Genomic DNA, 25,764 nt, shown 5'->3' with positions numbered 1-25,764 from the left:
GCCAAGTGCAGAATTCAGGAACAATAGAGACAGCACCATTTCGGAGCTGATAGAATTGTGATACCATGTGAGACCGGCGTATTAATATGTATTCCGTAAACAGCTCACAGCTCTGCACCGCTCTGTTTTGCTCTGAGCGCAGTACCAGCCTCAGGCACCACAACACAATTTGGAAACAATGTGACGGAAATGTTTAATCTGCTCGGCCCATCTGTGCTGCGTATTTCTCCAGATCTCCCTGAGAGAGGCGCCTTGAATCTCCACATTGCCTTTAATATTCTCCTAAATCACCTCCCCACTGCACTTCAAGGGCCATCGCTACAATATCACAGGTTCATCTGAAGTGCAGTGGGGGTGGGGTGGGGGGGAGGCACAGGCCAGGATATTTTTTATTTTAAAATAATTTCCAGGGTGGGAGGATGGGTTAGCCTGGTGGTGGGTATTGAGGAGGGCACATTCTGCATGGAGCACTGGGTGTTATGCACAAACAATGAATCATGGAACACTACATCTAAAACTAATGATGTAATGTATGGGGATTAACATAAGAATAAAAAAAATAAAAATAAATAAAAATAAATCTCCTAACTTGAAGGAAAAAAAAAAAATTTCCAGAGATCGTCTTTTCTGCTTCCTTAAAAAAAAAAAAAAAAAGAAAGAAAGAAACGTTATTCTACTATTGCCGGAAGGTTATTGAGGTTGTTTGGTACAAAACAGGGTAGGATAGAGCGGAATCATTCTCCAAAGAATTATTTTTATTAATCTCGATTCCCTCAATTGGACATGGGAGGGGGTGAGTAGATACTTGTTTTCTCTTATCTCTTTTTCTTGCACCTTGCTAGGGTGATGTGTTCATTTGGGGCTGGTGCCTACTCTGCTTTATGCTCTCCTCATTGGGTATTGGCTTAACTCTGCCCTGCTCCAGACAAAGCCATCTTATTCAGGACAGGTATATGTTTGGTCCCTGCTCAACTAAATGCCCTCACCAGAAAGGGACACTGTCTATATTATTAATTTCATTTTCAAACCTTAGGTTTTTCTCTCTTTAAGGTACAGGTGTTGAGTGTCAGATTTCTGCCTCCCCCGCCCCCCACTTGATTTTGCCAGATTCAGTGATTTGGGGCTAGAATGTAGGAAGCTGGGGTAGGTTTCAGAGAAAGAGGGGATGATAAGTCGCTGCGTTCCAGACCTTAGACAAATGAAAGAGAGTTGCACATCACCAAGAAAATTAGGATTCCTTTTGCTTTGTGAATTAAAGAAATGAATAATTTAATCCTCAAGATTGTTCCAGCGAGGGAAAGGCAACGTCCCAGTTGCGGAGCCCTACAGCCTGTCGGTGTGTTACATCATCTGCACACATAGGCGTTTCCATGACAACCGCTTATAGCTTCATTTCCTGGATCCCTCTAGGGGGTGTCACAGCCAGATCCACCTGCTTTTCACCCTACCCTCGGTGGGGTCATGGTAAGGTCGCCAGAATAAATGAACGCGGGTACTAATGATCTGTTTACTGCTGTTTATGCTCTGTGTGTGTCAGGGGCACGCACATTTAGAGAGCTCATTATGGTTGCAATTAGAATGCACCATCGCTAGATATTTAACTCCTTTTTCTTTTAAATTAGCATTTTAATAACATTCTTTGAGCAGAGAAACAAAATGACCATTTTTCACGGACAAACTTCTAGCTGTAGGTGCAACTTTAATGGCAAAGTTGTGAAGGGGAAAGAAGGAAGGGGGAAAAAAAGGCCATTTTTACTACTTCCACCCTCCTCCTTACCAAAAGGATATTTTTATTTGCTTTCTAACACACTCAATTTCCTAAATTTGTTTTGAATCCAATTATTTTGGGTGGCTAAAGTACCGTACTCTTGTTGGATGGAAATTAGCAGCGATTGAAATTAACTTTCTATGTGACCTGTGAAAGGGGCTAAAATAATTACAAGTGTGTGTAAGAAACCCTCTCTCCAAAAGACCCTTGCTGCAGGATCAGGCTCTGATCCACTGATACCATTACTGGAATATCTTTATAATGTAACTGCAAGGGCTATTTTCTTTAAAAAGTTGATTGTTTCTGTTTTAAAATTCTTAGGATTGTCTTATAGGGGATGAATGATGACAAAAACTTGTCATTACAGGAAGAATGAAAATAACAACACGGCCTCGTTTGCCGTTTAAAAATGGCCAGATCTTGGAGCACCAAAAAACAAGAGAGACAGAACAGGAAAGATTCAGTGTAGAGACCCACTCGGTCAGGATGTTCCATAAGGCACTGCTTTTTAGGAATTGGCCAACACCTTTGCTAGGTGTTTATAGATGCTCTGTTTGTGGGAAGTACAGTGAAAAATAACAATTTGAATGTTTCGATTATCTTTCCCAGTCTGTTCTATTTTCATTATTTATTTCCTATAAATCGGGACCTTGCTGAACATAATTCTGCAGACAAGGAGGTGGATGGGACAGCCAATGTGAACGAGGAGATAGATGGTGGGTGCGTGTAAGATAGATGCTATGCGTTTATGAAAAGGAGCAGTATGTCTGCATGTGAACATCCACAGAGTAGAGCAAGCAAGCGTGTAAACTATAATGGGTATTTATAGGTAAAAAAAAAAAAAAGGTGCAAGGAAGATTGTATGGGAACAAGCACACTGAGCCTGAAAAGAGTTTTGCTTTTTTCCTACCCTCTTGGAATCCACGTCCAAGTTCTGCTAAGAACTCAAGCCTTTTCATGACAACAGACGGGGGATTTCACAGCCAGAAGACTCAGGAGGTCAATAGTTGAAAAGCAAGAGTTAGAAAGCACGATCTTTATCGACATCAAAACAATGCCACTAAAAAAAACCCAGAACGATAGAAGAAGGAAAATATTTAAAGACACAGCAGGAAAAAAAAAAGAGCCTTTATAAAAATGCAGGTCTAAAATGTTTATGCTGTTGTATCAGCCTAGTTGCACCTTAGAATCTGCCATTTCATAAATAAAATACGGATGGCATAGACTATAATTTGGTGATAGCTACCCCAGGACATATCTAGATGCACTTGTGTTATTTTAATTAAATACTGCATTATGGTTTGTCACAACTACATAGCTACAGCGTAAATGAATTCGAAATTAAAGTGTTACTTAGGCATCCAGTAATTTTTGTTTCATTCCTCAGTTTTACAAAGCAAATAGCTATAAAATCAAGATGTTTGTTCATTTACAGATGGAGCAGGATTGTTGTTGCTGTTTTTTTCCTCCTTAATCCTCATGCACAAAAAGAAGACAGAGCTCAGAATCTGGCTCCCAACACTCTTAGCTTATGAGCCACATCACAAAGAAAAACACATCCTCTTGACTATAATGTGAAATGCTGAATATTAATTGCTGGTATTATGCTTATCTTTCTAGCCGGGTTCTGTCTTTTAACAATTATTCTGATGGGCTGCAGTCTTGCACCGCCAGGAGATTTTTCTCCTTTGTTTAACAGTTAAAAACCTATTTGATTTGATTTGATTAAAAAAGAATCTTAAAGTTCACAATGCTCCTTGGAAGTTTTAGTATCTGGAACTCTTCCCAAATACAGAATGTTAGTGTGAACAGAGAAGACGCCGAAGCGCTTTGCTAAAAAAAAAAAATAAATAATGCACATTTGTGCATCTAAAAGAAAAAAAAATATTTTTCATTCTGGCAATATTGTTTCCTTAATGAAACTGGAGAGGGCATTACAATTTGATATAATCAATTAGTTAGTTTAAATGTCACTTCACTAGCAAATCATGAGGAAGATTCAGAATATTCTCATCTAACAGGCACAGGTTTTCCCTCAAAATTAATATGGTAGGGTAAAAGGATTTTTGCTCAAATCTGAGGATTTAATTGTATCTTTAATGTGTCATATGTCAAGATGAAAGTTTTTAAATAGCAAGTTTTCCGAAACCATTGTCTATTATTTCTAGTTTGAGAATCAATATAATCTTTTTATTAGCCTTATTAAATACCATACGTCTGGCAATGTCTGCTAATCCCGGCTTTTCTGTGTTCTAACCAATTACCCCAAGTGGCCCCCCGCCCCCCACCAACTAATTCTATAAACTGAATGGAAGTTACTCCCCTATGTTTGCAGTGAGGTTATAATTTGCTTTTAATATTTTGCTAGTTTGGTTGGAGAACTGGACCCATATACTACCAAGAAAGGCTGGCAGACAGAGGTTTGGGGAGGCTGAGCTCCTTTTGAGAAAATAATTACACAGAAACAAAGCTTTTGTGACTCCTTTTAAATAGAGCACCTCACCGAAATGTCATCCAGCCTCTTTGGCAGATTAGTGAGGAGTTTATTACTAGATCTCTGTCTAATAAACGTGCAGTTGACTCTGGAGGAGCTGCTTGTTATAATACTGGCAGTGGGAAATGGAGGGAATGTCACAGTTAAAGACACAAATTTTCCCCATAATATATTCGAATGGAAACCTCTGAATCCAATACTACATGGGCATATCTAATAAATTCACAATATTTCAGTCTCAACAGGCTTCACCGGTTAGTTTTAAAGATTTATGTGGTAAAAAATTACTCAGTGATGAATATGGTTTATTCTGTGCAGTATTGGAGGTATAAGGAATTAAACTACTGTCTTTAACAGTGAATTTATTATTACCTCTGTCAAAAGACGAAGCCTTTAACAGCATTTGTTATAAATTCACCGCAAAATAAATGGCTGGAATTTTTTTACACTGGAGTTTGTAAAGCATCGGGCGATTCTGAGCATTAACCTAACCCTGCCAAGGCTTATATAGGTTCTAGGTAAACAATTCTGTCTGGGCCTCATAGTTAACTATCTGATCTGGGACTTTCCACCTGACTGAAAGGTGTGTGCATGTGTGTATGTGTGTGTGTGTGTGTTGTGTGTAGAAAGTGAAGGCTCCTGTCCAGGACAACAGTTTAAGGGTAAGTGGAATAAAGTGGAAAATGCATTTTTTTCTCTTTTTAAAAGATGGGTTTTATAATAAATGGCCAGGGTTTGGCGGGTAGGGTTGATATGCAATTGGGGCTCTTGTTAGCAGGTTTATATGCATGCATATGCACACACACACAGACACACACACACACAAGCATCCTCTCCCTTTTGTCCTCTCTTGGAATGGGTGTCCCCTCATTTATAAAAATTACCTGGAAGGAATGAGGCTGCCAGGGTTTGTTCTAGACGATTGGTTCCTGTCTGGGGGAAAGGAATGGCCTCTACTGAATTTGACCGGTGTATGACCGTTGCCTTCCAGCTGACCCCAAATCCCATTCCCATCCTCCTAACTCTATAGACTCCCATTGGGGTTATTAATGAGAGAAAACACCATCATCATCATCATCTTCGTCATCACAGCACAGTGTTGACCTGCTTGTTAACATGAAATGGGGTGGTGGGGACAGGTTCTGCTTCTCTTTCATATCATCATAAATAAGAAAAGATATTTTCCGATGGTCTCCCCTTACTCGCCCCCTTTGGTTAGGTCAGAGGTGGATAATTGCTCTTTGACAGGCATTGATCAGTTTCATCACACTGTTTGGGCAGCCTGCGCCCCAGGCCTATATTCTCCCCACTTACTCCCCTGAATTACCTCCCAAATAACCCTGCCCATCCCCCCACGCAGCCAAGCTGAGGGTAATGGTGCCTGAGGAAGTCCTAAATGGACACTAGATGTCACCAAACACCTCCTTTCCCTCAGAGCCCTGAAATTAAAAAACCAAAAAACCAAAGAAAAAGAAAAAAAAAAAAAAAACCCAACCCAAACCCAATCCAACCCTTCATTTAAAGCAATTGAAGGAATTAACTTATCTGTTTTTATGAGGCTTTTATCACATTCAACTAAGCACACTTAGGACAGGAAGTACTGCTGCATTCAGATAATTTTACAACATACAAATCTCTTTTGGAGGGAATGGGGTCAAGGGAGGGGAAAGGTCTACAATCTTTAAGTAGTCCCTTGAGGGAGGAGGTGGAGAACGGGGGGCTTTAAAACCCCCATTATAACAGACATGGTGTTGTGCTAAACACAGTCCAGGTGCTGGGAACAGACGTGCTGCCTTCAGATCACAAGGAGTTGGGTTTGGAGTTAGGGTCCAGCCTCATTCTAAGTAGCTTCAGCCACGCTGGAAGCTCAGTGTCACTCAGGGTGACAAAGTCGGTCTATCCTCAGCCTCCAAAGGCCCAAAGCATCTGACAGCACCATGTGTCTGATGTTAAACTTGACTTTGCCTGTAAGGCTCTCTGTTTCCATGTTAACTGCACCGGCACAGAAGACAACCAAAGGCTGGTGTGTTTGGTCCACGGGAACATCCTCCCACCCCAGCTAAGCCACTATGTAAGTAGAAACCTTCGGTTGTGCCCAGCTGATTGCTCCGAGGCTGATCTCCCTCCATGGGCTTAAGTGGCAGGGCAAATCTTGGAGGAGCCTAAGCCCAACTCATGAGGCACACAATGTAAGCCTAAGAGATGTGGCTTGTTGACTCAGTTTACCCTAAATAGAAGACCTCATTCAGGGACCTCTTCTTTCTAGTCAGTTGAGAAAGAGTTTTTCTTTCTCTCTTTAATTTGGCCCTATCTGCTGGATAGCTCACGTTGCCACTATGAATTACTTCTGGAACAGGAGGCTTAATTTTTAAATAGGCATTTATTTAAGTTCTCTCACATAGTAGAATGAGCACCTTTATTACTTAGAAAGCAGGTTCCCTAGTGAGAGACCTTGGAGCCGGGAAGAGAGTCACTTCCCTGAAAGTTGGAACTTGCAACTCATCTTACCCAAATAGAGGCTTCTTACCTTACCTCCCTTTCTCCCACTTGGAATAAATGCCCACAGCGGTGCTGGCCCACAGAAGGGCCTCACGGTCCGCAGATAAAAAGAATGAAGCCAGGGCCCGGCGCTCCTGCATGGAGGCTGCTTAAAGCACCTGCCGTGTCATGCCTGGCGCCCAGGCTGAATGGATTTTTGGAGTACACCTGTTGTTGAACCCCTGCCAAGTACTGATGGCCACTAACCCCCAAATCACTTTTCCCCGCTGTTGATGTTTGGAATGTCAGACAGGACTGAGTAGCAGCCGGTGTGTATTTCAAACACAGCAGATGGATTTTTATATTAGCTCCTATTTCATTTCAGGCAGAGCGACCGCCACACTAAAAGCCGCAGCCTCGGTGCTGCAGAGTTTGCTTCTGTGAGATTAATTCTGTGAAATTAATTGGGACAAGATTGAAAAGGAAATTAAAATGCAGCTGAGTGAACAGGCCTTTCAAACACCTTTTTCCTGCTCTATTCAAACTTGGATTCTGCGGTGGTCGCAGGCATCGTGGGAAGTAATTTACGAGAGGCAGGCTCTCAGGAGCCATCGGTTACATATGAGGAGACCTGCACAAGCGCCGCAATCTGGAGCCACTGAAGGGCGCTAAACACCCCGCTGTGGCCTGAGCTGCGTCCTTGCTTGGGGGTGGGGGTGGGGGGGAAGCGGGGCTCAGTTCCTGTACCAGAAAAAGCTGTTCAGAAATATCTGGGCCCAAAAGGAATGTGGGAACATCCGCTAGATGCGCAGATCTGCTTCGTTATTAAAATCTCCCTTTAATATATTTTAAGGCCCAAATTGGAGCTCAGTGAATTAAGTGGGCATGAAACTGCATGGGGCCTAGGAATGTATGGATGTGTTAGGGGAGGTCAGCAGGGGTCCTGCTGATGGCGCCCATTGGTTACCGTTTTGGAGCTTGGATACGTGGCTCCGGCCTCTCATCAAATGAGAAGTCTGAACAATCCATCAATTATTGTCAGGGACAAAATCTCTCAGACCAGGGAAGGCTAGTGGATTTCCATGTAGGCCTCTTCACTGGATGGTTTTCTATTTCCAAGTAAGACGCTTTTGTGCTTTTGAGTGTCTTTGTGGAGAGTTTTTGGGCAGGACAGGCTACCAGTTTTTTCTCTCTCACTTCACCAATAATTTATTGAACTCCTAGTATGTACCCAGCATTGACCCCAGAAGTTTACTTTAGGGACGCCTGGGTGGCTCAGTCGTTGGGCGCCTGCCTTCGGTTCAGGTCATGGTCCCAGGGTCCTGGGATCGAGCCCCGCATCGGGCTCCCTGCTCAGTGGGAAACCTGCTTCTCCCTCTCCCACTCCGCCTGCTTGTGTTCCCTCTCTCGCTGTCTCTATCTGTCAAATAAATAAATAAAATAAAATAAAATAAAATAAAAAAGTTTACTTTATTGTTAGTGGTAAAGAAAGGAATATGATAATAGTTACCATTCCCTAGATGCCAGGCACTTCTTTACATGAATTCTCTAATGCAAGCATCATAACCCCTGTGAAAAGAAGTTACCCCAATTTTTACAGATGAGAAAACAGAAGATTACCAGGATCAAGTGACTTTGCTCAGGATCACATAGGTAACTCATCTGTTACTGACCTGCTTCCGTAAGAATAGGACAGGTGATGGGTATTTGGTTATCTCTGGGATATATCTTTCTTGCCCAGCCAATCATCCTTTCTGGAAATTTTATTTTAAAAAGGACAAATAGGGGCACCTGGGTGGTTCAGTTGGTTAAGCGTCAGACTCTTGGTTTCTCAGAGTTGTGAGATTGAGCCCCGTGTTGGGCTCTGCACCTGGCATAGAGCCTGTTTAGAATTCTCTCTTCCTCTGCCCCCCTTCCGCCACCCCCACTCGCGGGGGTGTCAAAAACAAAATAAAATAAAATATAAATATTTTTTCTCTCTTCCCCCAAATAAAATAAAATATAAAAAGGACAAATAGCTCTCTTTCTGGGGTCATTCTTGGGTCCAAAGACCCTAGGCCCTAACAGACTCTCCTGGCCCGAGGATTCTAGGACTCAAGGTTGGATCATATTTGGGCAACCATTCAGAAACATCAGGGAGTGGCAGGAGCCCAGGAATAAAGCCCAGACCCAGACCCAACCTGGCTTCCCCATCCAGGGGCCGCTTCCTGTTCTTTTTTTTTTTTTTTTTCAAATATTTTATTTATTTATTTGAGAGAGAGAGAATGAGAGACAGAGAGCACGAGAGGGAAGAGGGTCAGAGGGAGAAGCAGACCCCCGCCGAGCAGGGAGCCCGATGCGGGACTCGATCCCGGGACTCCAGGATTATGACCTGAGCCGAAGGCAGTCGCTCAACCAACTGAGCCACCCAGGCGCCCCCGCTTCCTGTTCTTAACCTGCTCCTCCCCCCAATATTTTTTTTATCATACAAAGAGAGAGGGGAAAACCAGAGGCATTTATGAGGGCCCAAAACAAAAGAGCTTATAATTGAAATTTTTAAATTTGTTTAATCTGAGTAAATAATTAAAGCGAAACACATTTTTGTGTGGAATTTCTTTAGCAGTTTTGTGGTGACAGCCTCATCATGTTTAGAACAGGAATGCTCGAGGAGGTGGAAGGAACCTTAGAGGTTATCCAACACAGCTCCCTCATTTTACAGGTAAGGAAACTGGTCCAGGTAAATTGAGCCACACTAGGTTGCATCTTGCCTTGCATTTTGTTTCTTTTCTTTCTTTCTTTTTTTTTTTTTTTTAAGATTTTACTTATCTATTTGAGAGAAAGAGAGCGCACAAAGCAGGGAGAGGGAAAAGCAGACTCCCCACCGAGCATGGAGCCCAATGTGGGGCTCAATCCCAGGACCCTGAGATCATGACCTGAGCCTAAGGCAGACGCTTAACCTACTGATCCACCCAGACACCTCTTGCCTTGCATTTCTTGGTGGAAATAGACTTCTCCAGTTCCTAACCCAGTGGACCTTTCTTGTCTGACAAAGGTTTGACTGGCCAGAGAGAAAAGTACAATGGAGATTTCCGGATACCATTTTTCTGGACTAACCTCCACTTGGGTCAGTTCTTTTCCTCCACATGTGAGAGGCAGGTTGCAGAGTATAACCGAGTCCAACAAAGGAAGCCAGTTGGGGCTAAAGTGGAATGCATTTAGGATTCATGTGAGAGAAAATTCCGGAGATTGGGAGTTGCTGAACGTCTGAATAGACAAACAGCTAATGGTAGAGGGATCTCCTTTTTCTATCTGTCTGAATTGTTTCATTTGTGCTTCTTCGAGCAAGGGAATGGATTGGGTGGCCTTTTAAAGTTCCTTCCTGTCCAAGGACCGTTATTGAGTTAGGTGATATAATAAAGGTAAATCCAATCCGAAATGCTCCCCAAGCCAACGTTAACTGGAATGAAGCTTTATGAGGGAAACTCCACTTGAGCTTCCAGCTTCTCATTTCCTCCTCTGACACGCAGGGATTAACAGCGTGCAGAAGGGAGGCAGCTGGTGTAGCTTTTGGGGGAAGAAATGCGCTACTACACCCGCAAAGGATAAAAATAGACTTAAGACCTTCCAAAAGATGGAGAAAGAAACCAGACAGAACCAGAGCAGCAGGGTATTCTCCCTGAATCAAACTTTGCTATATTAGCTCTCAGTACAGGAGGAGAGGAAGGGGGATTGGTTAAAAAAGACAGGTAGAGGAGGCTCTCCATGTTCTTTGGTATCTCTTAAAAATACGACAGCCATGGTACCCGCAGATAGCTCTGTACTTCAGGGCAAGTCACCACACAGCCCCTTCTAAATGGAGGAAAGGGACCCCCAGTGAGAAGCCATTAACAAAGGCAAAAGACATGCAAAACAAACAAAATAATCATGACCGAGAGAGAAGGCCAGCAGACAGTCTGGCTCTGTTCTCCGCCCCCCTCTCCTGCGGCAGGCACCTCAGACAATGTAAACAGTTAATTTGTTCACCTGCAGGCTCTGGGCAAACAGAGGCCTGGTCACACCTGAGTGGATAACTCGATTACCCCTGTAATGCCGGTGTGGTAATGTACACAAATTCTATTACAAGGCAAGCCTTGCTTTCGGGCATTTGAAATACCAATCAGGCCAATGTCCACTCCCTTCTTTGCTTCCAATTTATTCTTGGTGTATTAGAGCTGCACCAGAATGGCACTAGGATGGAGCTGAATTAGGACTCTGGAAGAAATCACTAGAAGACTGTGATCGCAGTCAGCAGGGCTTGCAGGCTTCCTACTCTTCTGCAAAAGGTTGGGTCTGAATTTGGTCCTTGTTCCAAGGGGCCTTGTTGCAACCCCTGAAAGTTACCTTAAGTCAGCCCTGGTCTGTTTCCTGAAGACCTTATGGTATCTTTCAAATCGAGACAAACCCTTGGCCATGGACAGAATAAAGATAAATGGCAAATGATGGGTTAATAACACAATGGGTTTTCAATTTACCTTTATGGAATCCACATACTCAGTAATTAAAGAGCAAACGGTGCTTATTTAAAAAATGTGCTTGTAGATATTGACTGACCTCATAGAGAAAGAACTTTTTTTTTTTTTTTTTAAGATTTATTTATTCATTTGAGAGAGTGAGAATGAGAGAGAGTACATGAGAGGGGGTAGGGTCAGAGGGAGAAGCAGACTCCCTGTGGAGCAGGGAGCCCGATGCGGGACTCGATCCCGGGACTCCAGGATCATGACCCGAGCTGAAGGCAGTTGCCTAACCGACTGAGCCACCCAGGCGCCCGAGAAAGAACTTTTTAGTAAGTTACTTCAGAACCTGTTTTCTTAGCCCACCTATATAGGATATGTATAATCTTTCTTTCTTTTTTTTTTTTTTTTTTTAGATTTTATTTATTTATTTGAGACAGAGAGAATGAGAGAGAGAGCACATGAGAGGGGGGAGGGTTAGAGGCAGAAGCAGGCTCCCTGCTGAGCAGGGAGCCCGATGCGGGACTCGATCCAGGGACTCCAGGATCATGACCTGAGCCGAAGGCAGTCGCCCAACCAACTGAGCCACTCAGGCGCCCCTGTATAATCTTTCTTTACAAAGGATGATGATACTGAGCCATCAAATGGTAGCCTGTGAGTTCTGAATCATCTTCACATTAGTGATGGATCTGCAATAATCTATCCTTTTATTTTTTCCCAATTGTTTTATGATCAACAACACTACTTGTGAGATGGTTAGTTGGGGCTAGGGATTAACTTTATGACTGAGGAAGAGAATAAAGTTAGCTGGCTCTTGTGGGGTTGGATTCACTATCTTGATCTTATCAGCACTTGTTCAAACCGAATGAGCCAACTAGCTCTGACTGCCCCCCCCATCATAATTATATTACGGTCTTGTTTATCTGTAAATGACATAAGAAGATGGTTTACCAAGACTGAGTGTTTTGAAGAGTTATACAGTAATAAATTATGTACATAATGATGACCTTTTAAGTACCACAAGACCCTAAAAAGAATAAATTGATTGGCATGGCTTTAGTGTTATTATCTACTTTATTGCATTTTTAAATTTGAAAATTAGTTCCTGAATCTGAATTTTCAATTAAACTTTTCCCTAACAATTATAAATCAATGGGAATTTACTTTATGTGTGAGGGAGCCATGTAATGCACACAAGAGAAATATATGACATGGAATAATTTTGGTTATGGTGACTACATCATTGAGAGTGAAGAAACCGATTTTTTAGAGGGGGGAGGGGCAGGAGGAAAGGGAGAGAGAGAGAGACTCTTAAGCAGGCTCCATACCCAATGCGGAGCCCAACGCAGGGCTCCATCTCACAACTGTAAGGTCAAGGCCTGAGCCAAAATCAAGAGTCGGATGCTTAACTGACTGAGCCACCCAGGCGCCTCCCCCAAATTGACTTTTGATCCAGACCCCACACTCTATGTCCTTACCTTGCTCAGAATTCGGATGAGGTCACCCCTTTGGAAGGACAGTTCGTCTGGCTGGTCACCATGGCAATCCCATAGGCCCTGGTAATAACTGGTATAGTCCACTGGTCAAAGAGAGGAGAAATCAAAGTTAAAAGGACTCTGTCTTTTTCCATGGAGCCCACATATTTACTGCAAGTGGAAACCAGGGTTCTAATATTGCCCCTAGGAAACCTAGGATTCCGGGGGGTGGGGGGAAAGAAACAGCCAAACACTCAGCATGAGCAAAGGACTGTGGGAAAAGGAGATCATTAACTAATATTAAATATTTACAGATTACCCTAAGTCAGATGTTATTCAATAATATGATAAATACATTCATTTATTAACAAAAGAAAAACAGGCAGGTAATTTTTTACTTGGTTTGTAAGTAAGCGGTGCAGAGATTTCCTGCCAGATTTTCTTGATCCAGGGCATCTAAACTATCCAGCGCTTGTCTTCAAAATACATTTGAAGGAACGGGGTAAGTCTCCAACTTCTGCCTATTTACAGAGAGGCTGAGTCAGCCAGCTTGTGTCTGCATCACAATCTCACACATTGGTCTCTTCTGTTACACAGGAACTTCATCCTGGGCACTTCCCACCCAGATTCTGTGTGAGGTAATCCCCCAATAAATACGGTTACGAATAGCCCAGTCTCTAAGTGGAACCAAGGGGGGTGTCTCATCCATTACAACTAAATTCTGGGTGGGCTGGCCCTTTTCCAGCATCTCATTTGTAGACCCGGAACATGCCTGCCAAGATTTATCTGCAAGCCCCCAGGGGGACAGAAACCAAAGTGATCTGCATTAAAAATGAAAGCAACTGAAGAGGACAAACCAAGCTTTCGAAGCAGCTGGAGAGATTTACTGGGCTTCTCAGCAAGACTAGATGGCAGTGATGCCACAGGACAGCCATCGATTCTTAGCAATGAAGAATCTGTATTGATCTTCTTCTACCCGGAAAGGTTAAACACTAGAGCGCAAAGTGGGAGAGGATCTGGGGATTTGAATGGCAGGAAAGCGGATGCCCACTGGACCAGGGATGATGTGGCTGTGCTTCTGTTCCTTCGGATGCTACAGGGGAGAGCGGTCAGCAAAGAACCTACCAAAGATGAAATTCTTGTTGATGGGAGTCAGGAGTCCTGGGTTCTAATTAAAATTCAAGTGACTTTTGGGGATCCTATTTGTACCAGTTTCTACCTTTCCCTTTGTTTTGACCCTCCCATGAGGAATGATAGTGCTGGTCACTGAGGATGGGAATAGATGGGGGAAGGCAGGTGGGCAGTGTGGGTGGACAGACGCACTGGCTATGTTTACTTTCTAAAAATCTTGTTCCTAACTTATCAGCAATTCAAATAATAAAGGCACAGGAAAACAAGATCCCTGTGTGTATCTGGAAAAGAACTTTAGTAGGAACCTTAAAGTGCACAAAAACCAAGGAGGGACAGATCTATTTAATTAAGACTCAGATGCTGCAAACAGAAGTAAACATGTTAACCATATAGAAATGAGCATGTTTTCTTTTAAGAAGGTAATTGTTTGTATATGCAGTAAACAACAGAGGGCAGCAAACAAGACAACCACACTGGAAACCATTAGTTAAGAATGTGTTCAGAAGAAAAATACATTGGCAGAAAAATGCTAACTATTGGAAAGACAAGGCATGTATTTTGGGGGATAAAAGGGCATGAAATAATAGAGAAATATCAGTCCCTGAAGAGTGAAAATAGTTTTCCCAGAGGATATATTAATGTATTTTTAGTTATAATGGAATTGATTAATCAGCTGAAGATTTTGACAAAATTAGAAATGAAAAGTGTATATATATATATATATGTATATATATATTTTTAAGGATTTTATTTATTTATTTGTCAGAGAGAGAGAGCACAAGCAGGGGGAGCGGCAAGCGGAGGGAGAAGCAGGCCCTCCCGTTGAGCAAGGAGCCCAATGCAGGACTTGATCCCAGGACCCTGAGATCATGACCTGAGCCGAAGGCAGACGCTTAACTGACTGAGCCACTCAGGGTCCCTATATATACATATATTTTATTTATTTATTTATTTATTTATTTAAAGATTTTATTTATTTATTTGAGAGAGAGAGAATGAGAGAGAGAGAACACCTGAGAGGGGATAGGGTCAGAGGACGAAGCAGACTCCCTGCCGAGCAGGAAGCCTGATGCGGGACTCGATCCAGGGACTCCAGGATCATGACCTGAGCCAAAGGCAGTCGCTTAACCAACTGAGCCACCCAGGCGCCCTATATACATATATTTTAAAGATTTTATTTATTTATTTATTTGAGAGAGAGAGTGAGAAAGCACAAGCAGGGGGAGCGGCAGAGGGATAGGGAGAAGCAGGCTCCCTGTTGAGCAAGGAGCCCAATGTGGGGCTTCATCCCAGGAACCTGGGATCATGACCTGAGCTGAAGGCAGATGCTTAACTGAGTGAGCCACCCAGGCATCCCAGAAATGAAACGCATATTGACGTCAATATTCTTCATGCATTTATATGTTATAGAGAAAATAATTTCTAAAAATAGATTTGTAAAGCACAACTTGGTATTTCTGAATGATAAGAAGACTGGCAAAGTTGTCTTGGCTTTGTCTAACTTAGCAGATGGTCACTGTGGGGTACTGCTCCCCATTTGCCTGGAAATGCTCCTAAGATTACGAGTACTTTTTGGGTATATATGTAAAAAGTGACTTGATGTTGGCATATAAGACACCAGAGGAGAATAACTGGAAATATACCTATTCTAAAAGCAATATAGATCATAGGGAAAGCAAGAAGCTAGGAAGAAAACAAGAGTCTTCCAAGAAAAAATATAGAAAATGCCTTTGGTTCTTCATAAGCTAAAGGCTAAAAGAAGATAGAGCTCAGGAATCTGGCAGATAGTTTACCTAGCCCAAGAACCAGAATTGTCAGAACTAGAACCATAAAAGGACAGCTTCGAAAAATAAGCAGAATGAAGGGCTAAACATGGGGACTTGCTGTCCAGACAGAGGTATTCTGGTACTAGGGAATTCAGTGAGGAGGAACGCCTTAACTGGACAAGATTGGACTCGGTATTGCAGACTCCCTGTTTAATATAGATGTGACTTGCATTTATGTGTATGTGTGCACACAGCTTCTCTACATTAATTCCTTAGCATTCAACAGACATGTCCACAGCGCTTACGAAGTGCCTGGGACCATGTGGGATGCTGGGAATTCCACATTGGCCACACACCATCCCTGCTCTTTGGGCTACTATCCAGTGGGGGAGGTACTGGGAAACAGAGTCGTACAGATATTTACTTATCTACAATTGTGATATGTCTTCAAAGGGGAAGTTGAGGGTGCTGTGTAGAACAGGGAAGCTAACTTCACGGAAGGCTTCCCGGAAGCTTTGGTTGTGTTATAAACACCTGACTGAGAGCGGGTGTTATTTAAAGATCTTGAAGAGGGGACGAGGTAAGGTGGAGGAGGGCTTCATTCCTGACCCTTTGCCTCTGGAAGAGCTTAAAGGCCTGGAAGTTTGCCGGGGCAGTCCAGCTTCTCCCTAAATTTGCCCAGGTCATAAACAGGGGAATGCCTGAGGAGACTGATGTCTTTAGACCAGTGAGGAATTGGGACCCTGAGAGAGGATTTCCTCTGTGGACTGGATTGAGGTTCCTTTAGGTTTACACGACTCTAGCAGCAGTCTGAGATCAGACATGGTGCAGCATTCTGACCATTTAATTAATTCAAAGCATCCTCATTCTCATTTTGAGGACATTATTCCATCTAATTATTTTTTTTCCAGTCTGTCCATTTGGAATGAAAAACAAAAGAATAAAGCTTAATGCTAGCATTTCTCAATGTCTCTCCAAAAAACGTAACTCTGCACTAAATAAAGCCTGGTAATTCAAAAGCAAAGCACTAATATATTCAGCATAAAACAGACAGAGGACCTAGAGCAATAATGACACCACTAATAACTAAAACAGTTATAACAATTAACAACAATTACAATGATAGAGAAGCTAATGGGTATGATCACTGCATTTAAATTGCAAGCAGAGCTGAGAAGGACTTTTTCTAGAGAAAAAAAAGGGAGGGCAGCATCTTATTTTCTTTATCCCATGTAAGAGAAGCTAAGCTCCCAGCAAACAAAATGTCATAGGAAGAATAGCGATAGTCTAAGTTTAAAAATATATTGTTTTCTCTCTTCTCTAGGTATTTATTGCAAAGCATTTGCCATTGCACACCAAGTTCTTTATAACCAGTAATAGTCATTTCTCCTGTAAAGGAGGCCAGGTTGGTACTACTGTTGACAGGGTCAGAATTTGAAAATGAGCCTCTATGACATGGAGAGTTCCAAGGTAAAAAGGACCAGGATATCTTTTTGCCTGTCCTCCTCCTTAGAGACAACAGAACTTGACTGTGCTCTGTCCAGAATTCATATGTCACCTTGGGCTTTTGTTTGGGAGACACTGGGTAGCTCCAGAATTCAAGTTGTGACCAAGAAAGAGAGGCTAAAAGGCAGGTCAGCATGTTGTTTACATTTGCTTGATGAACCAGGGGCTGTGCTAATGAGGCCTGGTTATGGGAGCAACTACTTAACAAATTATGGAAAAGAGAGACAGAATGAGAAGATGGATAAAGCCAGTCCTTGCTAGACCATGGGTAGGTGAGAAATGGACATAGAAGGCCAAAGCAGTGACCCACTGGAAGGGAATTGGAGTATTTTCTGAGCCAGGCCGGAGAAGTCCACCATGTTCAGTCCATTAAAACAGACTCAGTCCGATACCTTACTGTTTCAGAACGAAAGGCATAAAGAAATTTGCCAGGATGCCTGGGAGGCTCAGTCAGTTAAGCGTCTGCCTTTGGCTCTGGTCATGATCTCAGGGTCCTGGGATCGAGCCCTGCGTGGGGCTCCCTGCTTCTCCCTCTCCCTCTGCCCCTTCCCCACGCTCATGCACCCTCTCTCAAATAAATAAATAAACAAACAAACAAACAAACAAACAAACAAATAAATAAATAAATAAAATCTTAAAAAAAGAAAAAAAAAAAAAGAAATTTGCCAAGCTCCGCTGGCTAAGACACTAGAACAGGAAGAGCTGCTGAACATTACCATTTGCTTGTTTTCATAGCCCTTTAATCTTGAGTTTTGAAATTTCTATGGTCCTTAATGTTGTATGATCTTGAACTGGATGGAGAACACTCACAGATCTGATCTTCATCTCCTATGCTCCTTTTATTGGGCCAAAATTGTAGCTGGCTGATGCTCAACTTATGTTTGGTCTTGGGAAACAGGTTTCAAAAAGTAAGAGTTGCAAAGCCCTCTGTGGCTTCCCTGTTTCTTTCGTGGAATCACTCCACTGGTATATGAACTAACATGGAAAGGTGTCTTAGTGGTGGAAGCTCATCAGTGACATTTCTGCCCTGCAGAAATTACCGCTTGTGGGCTCCTTTTTGGCTGAGTTTGCCCACAATTTTAGAGTGAAAACAACCTGTTTGGAGATCTTCCTTGGTCAGATATTTGATGTATCTAAGGATGAGTTGTGCCTCCAGCTCGGCTTTTTATTTGACATGGCCGACCCAAGCCAATGGACAGGAGTTTTTGTATAAACAACACAGAATGAGTTTTCTTTTTGGTTACCTGGACATTACCTTCTCATGATAGGGAAGGGAGATAAACTCTCATCACAGAAGACACTTAGTGTTAGACTGTTAGGCTGATGGGTTGCAATTTAGTGAGAATCTGAGGTGTTGAAGACTCACTCATTAAAATAACCCTGTTACTAACAGTCATGCTGTAAACTGAGCTCTTTATAGATTGAACAATCAATACTACAAGGCTGTGATAGATTTTCTAGGTAACAGAATAAAATAAAAGAAATTACATCTTACAGGGTCATTAACACCCAATGAGGATAAACTGAATTCCTTTTTTCCCCCCTCTTCTGATAAGATCTAGTTGGGCTTTAAAAATGTTAGTAATTCTATCGCGGGAAAGCACAGCATTTCTGGGAACAGGATCCCTGGAAGAGTTCTGGAGAAGAGTACGTGGATTTTAAAGGTAACCCTGATATGGGGCGCCTGGGTGGATCAGTCATTAAGCATCTGCCTTCTGCTCGGGTCATGATCCCAGGGTCCTGGGATCCAGCCCTGCATCGAGCCCTGCATCGGGCTCCCTGCTCTGCAGGAGGCCTGCTTCTCCCTCTCCCACTCCCCCTGCTTGTGTTCCCTCTCTTGCTGTGTCTTTCTCTGTCAAATAAATAAAATCTTAAAAAAAAAAAAAAGATAACCCTGCTAGCCATAGTATCTTTTAGGAGAAAACGCCCCCCCTCCCCCGCTCCCACCAAACCCTGCCAAAGACATGTGACACTTGAGAAAAAAACTAAGTGAACCGAACTTGTGTAGCTTGTCTGTTACATAAGAATTCACATTGTCCTAGAGTTCCCTTTTATATGCCTTCATGGGCCTGCCTACCCTTTCCTTGGACCTGTACATTTTATTGTTATAAAGCTAAGTGATGACATTTGGATGCTCCATATTTGTTGCCATTTCTATAGCTCCTTTGGAGAAAAGGCGCTGTATAAACTCAATAAATAAATAAGTAAACACAAATAATAAAAATTCCTGCCTCAGATTCTGCAGAGAGAGCAAAAAGTCCTGCTTTTTTTTTTTTTTTTTTTAAGATTTTATTTATTTATTTGACAGAGAGAGAGACACAGTGAGAGAGGGAAAACAAGCAGGGGGAGTGGGAGAGGGAGAAGCAGGCTTCCCACTGAGCAGGGAGCCCGACGTGGGGCTCGATCCCAGGACCCCGAGATCATGACCTGAGCCGAAGGCAGACACCCAATGACTGAGCCATCCAGGCACCCCAAAAAGTCCTCTGTTTTTTAATCACCAAGTCACCAATCATTATAACTGGTGGGAAGTATAAACCATAGAAACATATTTAGAGTTCACTACACTTTAACAACACCTATTTTGGCGGAAGGAAGCATGAGGAACAAAAGGTGTTTTTTTTTTTTTTTTTTTTTAACTTACTTGAAATAGAGCTGTTGAAACAGTTAAGAAATAAATCTCCCCTCCTCATTCCCCCACCCAAGATAGAACCTCAGAAAGAAAGGTTGAATGAGGAAATGTGATGAGGGAGGAGTCTGAAACTGAATTTTAGACTTTTGCCAGAGACTGCTGCTTCCTGAATGGAGTTTACTATAAAGTTGGCCACAGGAAGTTTAGAGTTATTCCACCCAAGCTGTCCATATGAAGTGTCTCTTTCCTACACTGGTGATAGAAGTTGGTTGAGAAAAGACATGGGACATACGTTGGTCAGAAAACAGATTTTCTGTTGGAATTCTGCACATCGAGTAGGAAACAGTAGAAAATAGGTTTCAGAATGGACTTAATTATATGGGTTCATTGTTACGAGGTGCTCACTGGAAGCTACGCTAATCCTGGACCACACTTGTGACAGTTCTTTCTTTCTCTCCTGCTCTGGCATCTGACTCCTGATGCTGCCTCTTCTCCCTGGGAGAAGTTGGGCATTGACGAAGTTAGGTCCTTCACTAAAACAGTTACATATCCACTTCCCTTAGAACACGAACCTTAGGAGAAGGGGGCCTTACCGAGTGGATAACAAAGAGAAAAAACAGCAAAAAGACGAGAAGAGAGAGGAGAACGGGAAAAGGAAGGGCCAGGGAAATGGGGAAGGACCAGGGAGGGAGAGTTGGGAAGAACTCCTAGGCTTAAGACTTTCATAGAATCTCTAAGAAAAAAATCAGCTAATATCTATATCAGCCACAATTTAGGCTCTGCTGATGAGATGAATGTCCTTGAGGTGGCCCTTGCAGTTCACATTCCTTCACTGACAAGGGTGGAATAGGTCCTTGGTTCACTTAAAGAGGCTTTGGAGGGGCATCTGACCTTAGAAAAGGATGGGCTCACTAACTGCCTGAAGCATGGTTAACAGTCTGGGATGAATAAGATGTAATTTTGTATTCAACAAACCTGTTACATATTCATTTCCAGATGTGCCTGGAATCAAACCAGGCCATCAGAAGTCAGCATCACCAAGGAGTTCTATCCTTCACCCCAGGTTCACTTTTCAGATCTGACACATTTCCATTCCCCTCTGAACTTGCAATCTCCAGGCCTCTCAGAGAGGAGACATTTCCATTCTTTCCATTCTCAATCCTTTGATCTCTTAGAGATGAGGCAATTCTATTTTCACTGTACTGATTTAGGAAATACTGATAGGAAAAAATAAATATCCGGTTTGGTTTTTTACCCTCTCTAGGATAAATCTTAGCTGTTCTGGGAACATTAAATAAGGTGAGTGGCTGCTTTGAAGGTTGAGATATTTACCTGTCCAGTCATCTTATCTGGGACTTTTGAGGTTGACACACCAGTACCCTCTTAATTAGTGAGCCCAGTAATATTTGTAGTCTGAACAAAAGTGCCTTCTCCAGTCAGAAGCCTGAACGTCCTACCCAGTACCTATATATTTGTGAGGCTCTCATACCTTCTTTATGTGGAGTGCCATTCTCATCCTCTTCTAGATCATGCTCTTCATCTGAGGGGATAAACATGATCAGCATTAGCAATTAGTAGTTGATAGTCTTATGCTCTTTATACTGGTGGGTCTTCTTTCTCATCATGCTCTTTTCAAGGCAATAATTCTTCTTCTTCTTTTTTTTTTTTTAAATCATCTTGCATCTTCAAACTGGCCCTCTCCTTCCCTCCCCATTCATTCATTCATAAATGTTTTTAAGCGCTTACTATATGCAAGGTGCTACACTAGGAACTGGAGGCCCAGCAATGGACAAGACTGGCAGGGTCCATGCCCTTGTGGAGCTTTCAATCCACTGGATTATTTAGGCACCTATCACTAGAATCCTGATCCTTTCCCTCAAGCTCTATTTCTCCTCTCCTTCTAGAATTCTCTTCTAAATGTATTGTTTCTATGTAAGCATCCAGAGTTATGGGTGTGTGTGTGTGCGTGTGCGTGTGTGTGTGTGTGTGTGTGGCTAAGCATGTGTTTAAAAGCTCCATGATTAATTAGTCCTTAATGTATCAAGTTTTGTTCAGCTGTAGCAGAAGCTGGTCATGTAGGTAATTTTATGTTCCTAGTATTTAGGGCTTATAGTTATCTTTTTACTGTTGTTATTCAGCCTGCCTTGTTCATTAGAGTGTAAGCTCCTGAGGGCAGTTGGAATGGTCTTTTAATTAACTGCTGCAGGTACACAATGGGTTCTAAGTCAGTGCTGTTGTCTAACTCCAATCAAGTGTTTATACGGTCAAAGTCACAACATGATTGGCCTGTTTCTTACCCTCATTAACCTGTTTCATCTCAGACTTCGCACTACCTGATACCATGTGAACTGGGTCTTTACAAAGAAAGCATGAGTACCAGACTCATATTAAGCCATTTTCTATGTGGAGTAAGATGAGCAAAAACACAGTTGCTATTCTCCTTTTCATCATCTCTGCGCATGCTCTCTCTCACTCACACACACACACACACACACACACAATGAATGGGGCATAATAAGCAACATTTTGAGGATTGAATACTTAGGTTTTTTTTGGTCCACATTTACTTTCTCCTCCTGGGTCTTGGGGCACTTACCTGGCTTGTTTCCCCATAGTTATGCCACTAAATGAAACTTTTGAGGAGATGGCCTGGGAACAGTTCCTTTTTTTTTTTTTTTTTAATATAAGTTTTATAGGGCGCCTGGGTGGCTCAGTTGGTTGGACGACTGCCTTCGGCTCAGGTCATGATCCTGGAGTCCCTGGATCGAGTCCCACATCGGGCTCCCTGCTCGGCAGGGAGTCTGCTTCTCCCTCTGACCCTCCCCCCTCTCATGTGCTCTCTCTCATTCTCTCTCTCAAATAAATAAATAAAATCTTTAAAAAAATAAATAAATATAAGTTTTATAGAGCAATATGAATTCTGGTATGTCAGAATGGGGGAGGTAAACTCTGAGCTCATAAGTAAGAAGAAACAGCACAAACAAACGTTAGAGCACTATAGAACATTAAAGAAGTAATCGATTTCACATTAAAATGATACAATTTCCCTGCAAAAAATAAAAATTAAGGGATTGATATTCTAGGGAAATGAGTCATATGTCATCCAGATTAAAAAATTATCATATATGGGTACCTGGGTGGCTCAGTCGTTAAACGTCTGCCTTCAGCTCGGGTCATGATCCCAGGGTCCTGGGATCGAGTCCCACATCAGGCTCCCTGCCTGGCAGGAAGCCTGCTTCTCCCTCTCCCGCTCCCCCTGCTTGTGTTCCTGCTCTTGCTATCTCTCTCCATGTCAAATAAATAAATAAAATCTTTAAAAAAAATGACCATATATGTAATGTATATTTGCCCTACAAGATTCTGTGGGGAAAGAACTCAACTCTTCTTACCTTCATGTATGGCCTCACAACAGAGAATTTCCTACTGACCACCTGTAGTGTTCCCCCAACTCCCCCCGCCCTGCGATGAGGAATTAAGATGTGAGATAATGGAGGAGTGAAATCAAATATCGGAAATAGACCTTGCTGAAATAAATCATGTCAAACATGATTCTTTGCACATTGTCTTCCTATTACTTGCCCACTTCCTTCCTTCCTCTGCCCTGATGCTTTTCCTTTTTGACATGGGACCAATTTCACAGGATTGAAAACATTAAAAGAAGAGTTGGTACGGCCTCAGTTTTAGAGATACCCGATAATTTGGACAGGGAGCATCTCTTCTGCTGATACCAAACAACTCAATCACAAAGACCAATAATTTGCTGTGCTTAGGCACTTTTGCAGAGACGGTTTATTCTACCTCGGCTGTCTGTGCCCAGATGTCTCTTCCTCCCAATTCTAATCAATGTAAATTGGGTCAGATCTCCGCTGTGAATTACAAATTGGATCCGAAGTTGGAGGGTCACCGTGCCTGTGACTCCACCTCCTTCCCACCACCATTAGATGGGAAGCTACACCAAAGATCTTTTCTAAATAAATCAGACTTTATTGTAAAACTCGGCCACTGACGAGACATAACCTCATTAGCATTGATTTTAAAATAAATTATTGAAAGTGGCTTGCCTGCTCTTTGCATTTGTAAAATAGGAGAATGTAAATGTATTTGCAATGATAAAAATGAAAACTAAACTTGATTCCTTTATCCTTTCAGGCAACAGCACTTAATCTAGTCATGATACAAAAATGGGAAAAATAAAAATCCGTTCTATGCCGTCCAATTCCAGACCAGATACTCTGATTTCCTTTGCGCCTGTGGAGTCACCTAGAAAGAAAGCAGAACGCTGGCCATAGCTCTAATCCCCACATCTATTCTATCTGACGTTGACCTTCCCGGGGGGCTGAAAGGGGGCTCAAGTCAAGAAGCCTAGCTACGGATGCGAGAGGCTGGGTGCTGTGCCTTTGAAGGTGTGAGCATGGAGGTTCCGTCCCGTAGGGAAGGCAATGCTCTCCACAGCTGGTATACAAGACAGCAGTTCTCAGCACCTTCCCAGCTGCAGAGAGGCGGACACTTTACCTCGGATCCTTCAGTGAGATCAAACTGGCATCTTTCAAACTCCAAAGTCGAGAAAACCAATTACGTGGCCCCAAAAAGAAATGTCTCTTTGCTCACAAAAGAGGGTGGGTTAAATAGCTAGATTTCTTTCTCTCTCTCTCTCTCTTTTTCATCTGTAAAATGAACCTTCAATTTTAAAGAGATTATTTTGAAAAAAAAATTTTCTTTAGGCTAAAGAGCTTGTTGAACTTCTTTATAAGAATATTATTAGGCATTTTAGCATTACATCTACTGGAATACATCTTCATTTAAGAGATAATTAAAATTTATGTGCAAGCTCAACTTTAAACAGTAATAGATTATAATGGTCCTTGCTCCTAACAGGGCATATGGGACCCCAACCTTACATAGATTTTAAACAAATTAACCTCTAAAGATTACTGTCCACTTATTACATTAAATGCTCTACTTGATTCCCAAATATCTCATCTCAACTGGGAAAACAGTTGAGGAAGATTCTGTGAGCTGTGCGAACATGTGAGAGAACCATGGGGCATCACAAATGAGGCTCAGTATCCAGAGAGTTGATTTCAATCAACACTCTTGGCACAATGTCAGGGACACTAATGAGAGGCTGAAAGGAACAGGACACTGACTTCACCGCAGAGACACAGAGAGGAACCAGCTTCCCATGACACCTGGCTCCTTTCTGAAGTGCTTTCTCTGACATCTGCTAAACTGAGAACAACGCTGGAAAAAACGACTGGATCAGAAAGAGGGAAATCACTTCCCCCAAACAAAGCAAGGTGACAGAAGCTTAAAAAATGCCAAATGTATCAATGTGCAACCAGATGTCAAGGTGCTCTGGTGACAGATGCAACAGAAATGCAGATAGACTCGGAGTACAGAGACAGCACGCAGGACAGTAGAAATGGAAAGCACTGCACGGCAGGCACAGATATGCTATAAATCTGTGGATGCTACAGCACCTCTTCAGACCACATGGAAAATATGAGCAGGATGCGAATAACACACTTAATTCTCTGTTGTATAGTTTTTAATCTCAACTGTTACCTCAGAATATTTGCATCCTATCTCTGTGGTATGGGTCTTGATGAACACGATATCAGATCCAATTTGTGCTGACTGCAACACTTGGAATGCGCTGAATTTAATTTCACAAGTAATAATTGAGCACCTACTAACTGGAGGAGAAAGACCCGAATGCAAATCACTGTGGTAAGGGCTGAAACGGAGCTCAATTCTAGTTGAGTATCTGGGAGGGTGTCACTAAGGAGACATGTTTGAGCAGAAGGAGCAGGGTTTCATAGGCTGAGCTCAGGGAGGATGTTCTAGGTGAAACAAACCCCAGCATGATCCTGGTTTTGGTGCTGGGCCAAACAACACCTGGTGCCCGGGGCCCAGTGTGCACGGGAGTGAGAGAGGGAAAGGGCCAGGAAGCTCAGGCCTGCTGATGGCTTTGATTCTTTGAAGCTCCCTCCCATGGAGTGCTGTTGCTTTTCTGTGAAGCTGAAAATCCCTTTCTTCATAAACTTT

General features: G+C 42.5%; 1 protein-coding gene across 1 annotated transcript in view; it reads right to left on the bottom strand.

The window, feature by feature from the left end:
* SKAP1 (src kinase associated phosphoprotein 1) overlaps positions 1-25,764 on the bottom strand; it is a 278,422-nt gene that overhangs the window by 10,890 nt on the left and 241,768 nt on the right. The window contains exons 10-11 of the mRNA XM_035026933.1: positions 21,206-21,256; positions 12,688-12,788 (exon numbers count right to left, since the gene is read on the bottom strand). Coding sequence (XP_034882824.1) covers positions 12,688-12,788; positions 21,206-21,256 — 152 coding nt within the window. The remainder of the gene's footprint in view (positions 1-12,687; positions 12,789-21,205; positions 21,257-25,764) is intronic.

Source organism: Mirounga leonina, unplaced genomic scaffold (assembly GCF_011800145.1).
Source record: "Mirounga leonina isolate KUSES-001 unplaced genomic scaffold, KU_Mleo_1.0 Mir_200, whole genome shotgun sequence".
Lineage (NCBI taxonomy): Eukaryota > Metazoa > Chordata > Mammalia > Carnivora > Phocidae > Mirounga > Mirounga leonina.
The sequence above is the reverse complement of the archived record's forward strand: the minus strand, read 5'-3'. Positions and strand labels throughout refer to the sequence as shown.